This window comes from Montipora foliosa, chromosome 14, assembly GCF_036669935.1.
Source record: "Montipora foliosa isolate CH-2021 chromosome 14, ASM3666993v2, whole genome shotgun sequence".
Taxonomy (NCBI): Eukaryota; Metazoa; Cnidaria; class Anthozoa; order Scleractinia; family Acroporidae; genus Montipora; species Montipora foliosa.
In genome coordinates, this window is record NC_090882.1 from 4,533,226 (window position 1) to 4,541,313 (window position 8,088).

General features: G+C 38.4%; 2 protein-coding genes across 2 annotated transcripts; both read right to left on the reverse strand.

Annotated features, from left to right (window-relative positions):
• Positions 1 to 1,672: 1,672 nt before the first annotated feature.
• On the reverse strand, positions 1,673 to 2,572 carry LOC137985534 (histamine H2 receptor-like). Its single transcript, XM_068833153.1, has one exon. The coding sequence runs from the start codon at positions 2,570 to 2,572 to the stop codon at positions 1,673 to 1,675; it is 900 nt and encodes a 299-aa protein (XP_068689254.1).
• A 1,827-nt stretch (positions 2,573 to 4,399) lies between these two features.
• On the reverse strand, positions 4,400 to 5,677 carry LOC137984845 (melanocortin receptor 4-like). The gene has a single exon (XM_068832159.1). It carries the CDS (start codon positions 5,463 to 5,465, stop codon positions 4,599 to 4,601), a length of 867 nt encoding a protein of 288 aa, XP_068688260.1. The 5' UTR covers positions 5,466 to 5,677; the 3' UTR covers positions 4,400 to 4,598.
• Between the last annotated feature and the right edge of the window lie 2,411 nt (positions 5,678 to 8,088).

Below are 8,088 nucleotides of genomic sequence, written 5' to 3' on the forward strand. Positions count from 1 at the left end.
CTTTAAAAAGTTGTATAGTAAGCTTGACATTTCTGTTAATAAAGTCTAATTAACAATAAGACCCGTCACCCTTGAGGGCGAAGGGTCTAATTGTATTAATATTACCCAACTAGTCGGACAGAAAAGGCAATAATAAAGTTAGCAAATGCAAGTTGAAGAAATATTTATTTGGGAATAAAACGAAAGAAAGCGTCACGCTTTTCGCTACTCGAGGACTATTACTAATACACGTCAAGAGATATCATAATCTCTTGTGACACGTTAAAATGCAAGATTTGAATTAGTCCACTAGTTGGGTGATACTAATAATAAATTATACCCTTAACGTATATACTTTGATAATATTGGTCATAGTTGGAATTAGTAGACAAGCTCAGGGGGGGCAGGGGGGTACTAAAAATAATTAATACGGGGCGCCTCCTCCCCGAGGTCAGAAGACCCCTTACCCTTTTATATACCATTATTTGGCAGAAAAGATACCCCTTCCGTATACCTTCCATTGACAAATTGGTACCCCTTTCGTATACCTTCCATTGGAAAATAATGAAATGCCCTTTTAAATACCTATATGACAGATTTCCCTACCCTTTCATATAATTCGACTTGTGAAATCCCTAACCCGTTTCGGGTGGAGCCTTCCTGTATAGGTCATTATAGGGAGTACCCCTACTCCCCCCTCCCCCCCGGTCTCTATCATGATTGAATTTATTCGCGGTCTCACCGGCAGTAATTACACACAGGGTACAATGGTCTTCTAGTGCACCTTAGGTAGAGAAAAGAGTAAAAAGCAAAAGGATCTTTTAACTTACATGTACAACTTACATGTTTAATAACCTGTTTAATTAAGATGACATTGAATACAAGAAAAATCCGAAATATGAAGCTACACTTTGGAATAAAGCTACTTATGACAATCGCTCAATCAAATTGTACTGCTGTATTGCTTAATTGCTTCGGCAGAATATTTAGTACACAAAACAGCTCCTCTCACGGTAGTGGAGGCTTTGTTTTGCAATTTCTTTTGTGGATTAGGTTTCTAAACGCAGTTGTTTTAATTGATACTTTCCCTATTCCGGCCCCCATAAACTTTAACCTCAAATCAATCACTTTCATGGTATAACTAAAGGTTCTTTGCCGCAGCTTGTTTAACATTTACTTAAAGGCCGCTGCGGACTTCTTACTCAACCTAAGTAACAATCCTGTTGAGATCTCTTTGAAAGATGCACTTTTTTAAAAGCTTAAAAGCACAGAAATCGTGTTATCGATTGATTGATTAAATCCTGCAGAGTGAATTCGCTTCCCTGTAAATTTCGCAAGATTTGCAGACACCTAGAGTTTCAATTTCCCCCGACTGGCTCATTTCCTCCAGTGTCTGGTTGTGATTGGCTAAAGAAATATGAATTATTAAAAAGTGATTTCCTTTTAACGAAAGTCAATTTTGAATATGTTTTCAGGAAGTTTTGCTCACTTTTCGAATTTCTAGAGACTTTCTGTCCGCTTTAGGCCACGTACCTTTCTAACGAGTCATAATCGTGCTAACGTCCAGAAATTTACCACTTAACTGTTCTACATATATCATAGGCATAACTTTAAAGACAAAAAGTTCACAAAATTTCTCATACATTTTTAACGGCCATATTATTGTAAACTGAATTGAGATGTCGTAACTAGGCTATTCAGTAGGACGCATGCATCGGTTTCCCTGTGAATGTTTTCGGCACAATTTCCTTAAAATCTTTAAAACTCCCTTGCGTAGTTCGCGAAGACGCCAGCCATATAAGAATGGATTAATCGACGAGTTGGCAAATACCAAAGTTGTCGTAAAAATCCAGCCTGTTTTTTGGTTGGAGACAAAATAATCGCCATAACACAGTCGATAAATAAGCCATGGAAAATAACAAACGATTGAACAGATATAAAACACAAATGTATTTACAGCAGCGCGTCGTAATGAGAGGAACTTTAGCGTTGTTGACGCATGCGTCTTCAAGCTTTGAACCGCTTGGTGTTGAAGGTGGATTTGTCTCTGATGCCGGCGAACGATTCTATAGATACCAATGTAAGAAGTTGTGGCTGCCACGATGTAAAGGAATATTAAAGCCACACCGGCGTAAAGGAATTCCGCTGGCACCCAAACTTTGTTTAAGAAAATAAAGTGGACTAGCCAAATGAACATCATAGCTGCAACCAAACGGGGCAGAGTAACCACTGTTCTGTAAACAATGTGATATCGCAGAGCTAAGAGCCGATCGACGCTTATGAGAGCCATAGTAGCGAATGAAACTCCGCAGAAAGCGAAGCCCATCGTCGCTGTCAACTCTAGTAAGATTCCACTAGATGTGAATTCTTTGGCGATGTAACATGGCTGCACAATCAAACCAATGGAGATGTCGGACACAGCCAGACTGCAAAGCAAAATCACGGACGAAGAGCGAAGAGGAGAATTAAAAAGGACAGCAACCAGCACCAATGAATTTCCAACGACAGAGATTAACATTAGTGGAACATTAAGCAAGCTATTAACAATGACAATGATAGCTAAGCTGTGGTTGTCCACTGTCGAGTTAGTCATGTTCGTCTTTTGGTGGCCAAATAATAGCTTTGCACACAATTCCGGTTTTCTTTTTACACAGTCCAAGTAATGTAATTTTAGTGACCCAATACATGTGTCGCTGGTATATATGGCTTTTATTGCAGCTTGATTCATGCGAAACGATAAAAGGTTTAAAAGTCACAGTTCGTTTTAAATTATCTTTCGTGGGCTGAGTTGCAGTTAATGCAATAACTGCTGTGCGATGAAGAATATTGCATTAGAGCTGCATTAGAATGGTAGATTTAAAACAAAGTAATACTACAAGGCTGGTTGTACGGCTGTGAGGAAATATAAAAAAAATATTTCCTCACAGCCGTAAAACCAGCCTTGCAGTATTATTTTGTTTTAAATCTACAGATTATTTGCTGCATGGTTAGATCTCCCAAGATCCTTGCATAAAAAATTGTCTATTAAAATGGTAGCATCTGTCAATGCCGAAAAAGACATTCCTACAAAATGTAACCTTTGCCCTAGACTGCGAGGAGTCTCTCTTTTCCTCGAAAATCCGCCAAGAGAACGTGATATGCGACCTGGGGGCGAAGCCGCAAGCCCGCGAGTGGCGTGGACCCTCGTATCCCTACGCCCGCGCTACTCGCTCTTTTCGCCCCTCGCATATCATTTCCAGAGGGAGGGAGAGGGAGAGAGAGAACGAATACTATAGTAGGCGGAGATAGAACCTGTTGGAGCAGGGAAACCAATGCATCATTCGGACGCAGAGTTCGGCGATTAAAGGAACTTCAACCTACGGACACGGTGCCCGTAATAAACGTTGGGTTACATTATATAGATTTGTATAATTTCTAAAGAAACTGTTGCTGCGTCGGTGGGAGAATCAACACTCTGACGAAGGGCTAACGCTAGAAATGTCAGCTTTCCAAATCGTTCACGGTGGTAATTCGACCTTTGTCAACTCGAGCTAAGTGTATTAAGGCTTGACCAGCCTAATTATTATGCATATATTTATTTTAAGGGAAAGCATTTGTCCAGGGCCTATGAAACTTGGCAGGCAGTTGGTTATTGGTATTGTTATAACTTTTTCAAAAAGTTCCTTATCACTAGGAATAAAACGCAAACAGCGGTTACAAACATTTGCTTGAAATGCATAACTTTTATAAACTTAACGTTTCGTATGTTATGCATTTCAAGCAAATGTTTGTAACCGCTGTTTGCGTTTTATTCCTATTGAAACTAAAATGGCCCAAGTCAAAGAATTTTTATGGTTCCTTATCACATTCTTGCCACGTGACCCAAAATCGACTTACAACTAACATTAATATTTTTTTCTCAAAAATGGGGAACGTTCAGCCACATTATATCAATTCAATCTTGTTTCTTGATTATTCGATGACCCCTTCTAAAGGCTTTGTCATGCCGCCTTTTAATTATGTCCACATGTTAAGAGCAATGAACAATTGAGGAAAATAGGTCACGTGACATCATAAACATCCAAAATATCTTAAAAGTTGAATACGGAGTACCACATTGAAAGGATTCATTCAGTAGGCACAGTTGTACTAAACGTGTTAATGCCCCCATTTTGAAGTATGAATGTTCCCCATTTTTGAGTAAAGGATATAAATGTTATAAGTTGTTTAAGGGTCACGTGACCAAAATGTGGTGCAAAATATTTTGACAAATTAATAACAACACCGAGAACAAACTTTCTGCTAAGTTTCATGGACATTGGACAAATGTTTTCCTTCAAATAAAAATGTGCACAATAATTACGTTGGTCAAGCCTCAATACACTTGAGAACACGTTTGATAAAACCAAATTTTCCTTAATTTATAATGCAGGACAGGAAATTGTCCTGCACATTCGACGCGCGTTTTATTAGTCTTGCCCGCCTCCCTAAACAACATGAAATCGCGAAATTTCACTTTTCCCCGATCACATGCATATAAATATAAGAGTAAGAATATTCTACTGTTACATTTCTGCGCAATAAAACGTCAAAATCGGCCAGTTCCCGTTTAAGTAATTCGTTTTCGATTTAAGGCTTAATCAACTTGAGTTGACAGCTGGTTTTCCTCTGCAAAGTAACATGTTAATTGTCTCCTTGATAGCCAGTCGAAGATCGCGAAGTCGCCAGTAGTACAAAAATGGATTAATAGAAGAATTTACCAAAAGGAGAGTCATAGAAAAATTCCATTCCTTTCTCCAAAGGTTATGCGAAGAGCTGACTGAATAGAGAAACAGTAGAATATACATAGGAAAGTAGCAAGCCAACATAGAAATATGAAACACGAATGTGTTCACAGTGCTTTTTACAAGTTGTTTTATATGCAAGTTTTCATTTCCCTCAACAGCGACAGCTGCATTTTGAATCCGAATACGGAAATGGTGACGGCGAACAACTCGGTAGATGCTGATGTAGGAGAAGGTGGAAATGGCAAGGCAGGTGCCTGTGGAAATTGCTAAGAAAAGGTCGTACCAAAAAATATCCCAAAAGTAGACACCGGAGTAAGCAAAGCTGACACACCAAATAATAACGACTATAAATCTAACTCGGGATATGGTCACCACCGCTGAATATCGCAGATGATAGTGGACGGTCAAGAGACGATCTACGCTTTTAGCAGTTATCAGCCACATCGAGACACCACATAGGCTGTTGCCCAATGTATTCCAAATCTTTTGCAACGAAGGATCTTCGGAGAGTTCCTTTGCAATGTAGATCGGTTGAGCAACCAGTCCAACCAACAGATCTGAAAGCGCAAGACTACAAAGAATCAACATCGACGGTCGAGACTTCATAGCTGGAGATCTCCATATGGCGGTAAACACCAATGCGTTGGCAAAAATTGAAACAAGAACAAATGGGCCATTCAGGATAGCATTCACGAGGGCAATGGTTTCTTGACCAGACATAACGCGGCCCAGTTTTTAGCTCCTGTTTTCTTGATTTTAATTCTGAAACAAAAAACAAATAACGTTTTCCGTTTTCATTTATTATCCTTTATATTAACCTTTTTATTATCCAAGTCGCCCATAAAGGAAGTTCCAATTCCAGTATCGACTTCGTATCAATATTCCGTTCTCCATTCGATATTACTATATCGTTTTTGTAGTCAAATTCAATGTCGTTCAAAGTTAAAATGGGACGAGGTCAACTTGCTGTTTAATTGACAAGATTAATTCGGTCGAAATAATTAAGAATGAGTAACTAATGGTATCGATTTAACCGATATTCTAACAGGTTACGATACTTCTCTGGCAAATCTCAGTATCGATGATCTCGAATATTTATATTTAATATTCACTTGATCAGCTCAACGTCATTGTAAAAACGGCATGTGTTGTAGGCCATTCCTATTTCTAATTTCGACGTGAACTTGTGTTTTAAAATTGGTTTATTTTTCTGTTTTGTGTAATTTAATAGCATGGGAAATGGTTTTCAAGGAAGCTCCTCTGTATTCTATCCTGAGCCGACCAATCATAAGACCAAGTGAAAGAAGGCTTTTGTGAGAGACAAGACTGTTTTGCTCAAGCAATAAGTCGGGGGTAAACAGCTTCCTCTTTCATTTTGCCCCCAAAACGAAAAATATCACCAGTGGCCATTAAGTTTAATTGCGCACGAGATAATGAAAATATGGAGATATGTTACTTCGTCAAGATAGTGAAATGTTCCACTGAATTCCATTGTTTTGTTTTGGCGAAATTGAGCTCTTCACAAAACAAATCTTGAACAAGAGAAGTTGTAGGGAAAAATGGATATAATTTCGTTTGGCGAAAGAATCGTGATTGTCTGTAACGATACTAAATATTTTGAGCGAGAGCCGATACTTAATAATATACTTTATTTATTTCTTTGATCGTGAACGGGCGGTATCCTAAAGCCCGGTTTACACTACAGACAATTTTCGGCACGGCTTGTGTGAAATTGGCACGGGTGCCTAAAAAAAGCTCGGCAAACTTTGTTTACACTACACCATTTTTACCGTATCAAAAATACCGGGCCAATATGTTTGGGCCCGGGTAAGTTCTCTTGTAGACATGCGCAGTTCAATTATTACTCTGGCCGCAGGCACGCCAGAGTTGAGTTTTCGGCCAGTTTTTTCGCGTTTCCACCACAAATCGGCAAAGCCTGCTGACCAAAAGAATCGTCGGCTCTAACAAGGTGATGTTTATCGCTAAATACGGGAAGGGCTGAAAATTGCAGTGGATAATTTATGGACAGAGAATGCACTGTTCGGAGTGAATGCGCGATAAAAATTATTGAGCGGTACAGGAACGAATCGGTCAGTGAATCGAAAATATTGCCAAGTTGCATTCAAATTATGTCACTAGTGATCATGAGTTGAGATTATCTGTGAGCACAAAATGCGAAAGTGATGAATTAGTTTCGAAAGTGACAAATGTCAGAAGTATTACGGAAACCTATAACCATGCAAAAGTGTGTACTACTGCAACTAAGAAAAATAATGTTGATCTACGCAAGAAGTACAAGAACGAACATTATCTTGTTCTGAGAGATAAAGTTTAAAGACGCCATACCGGAATCTGTATTATGATAATATTTGTGTTTCTTGTAACTAGTTGTTTTGAAATGTGGAGTACCATCGCATGGATCATCTACAAGCAGTACATAAGTTTACGTACAGTATACATTTGCGATGTTGAGAAACATTCAGGTGTACAAAATTATTCAACGCCGCCCCAATAAAATTAATAAAGAAACTTATAATCAGGTCTTGTTATGAGATGTTTGTTTACACAATAATAAGAATTTATTCGAACGCCGTGTCCAGAAGCTGAAAGCGTTTTCTTTTATAAAATTCGGAAAAATACGCCAGTATCATCCTAAATACATCGCTATGTTTAATTTAAATCGAAGAGGCATCGAAGAAGATATGAAGAGATGCAGAAAGTTAAAAAAAAGTATTTTCGTTTATTTGTGCTTTATGCCAAAAGTACAGGAGTGATGATCTGTGATTCAACCTTTGCCCCATATACATTTCCAGGATAAATGCATTAGTAAGTTTTCTACCTATCATATACATTTGCTCACAAAAATGACTTGCTTTTTCTTTAGGGGTGTTAGCATTCCAACGTTTACAAACATTTGTGAGGCTGACAAAATAAAATTTGAATACATATTTATATATTGCGCATTGCAAGTTCTTTTTCCCGTAATTTCTTCAATATTTACATGTACGAACTTGTTTCATCAGGGGTTTGCTGACTTGCAGTTTAACTTTCCTACTTATTTACTTAAAACCAGCCTTTAAAAAAAAAGTCACCAGCAAAGATGATTGAACTTCATCCTAGCATTTCTTAAATAAAACATAGGAATCGGCCAGAGGATAGGCCGAATATGGCCTCTTGTAATCAAGAACGTCCGCGTGATTTTGGTGGAGAATGAGCAGCCATCTTGAAATATACACAAAAAAACCGCTACCCTATATGAATTAAAGCTCAAATTTGGCCCTTTAAAGTGTTTACACTACTTGTTCTATCCGAACTGTGCCTATTTTTTCAGCACCCGTACCAT

What these genes read in the sequence shown, in the direction of transcription:
- LOC137985534 (XM_068833153.1), bottom strand. Translation starts at nt 2,572, where the DNA reads ATGACTAACTCGACAGTGGACAACCACAGCTTAGCTATCATTGTCATT.
- LOC137984845 (XM_068832159.1), bottom strand. Translation starts at nt 5,465, where the DNA reads ATGTCTGGTCAAGAAACCATTGCCCTCGTGAATGCTATCCTGAATGGC.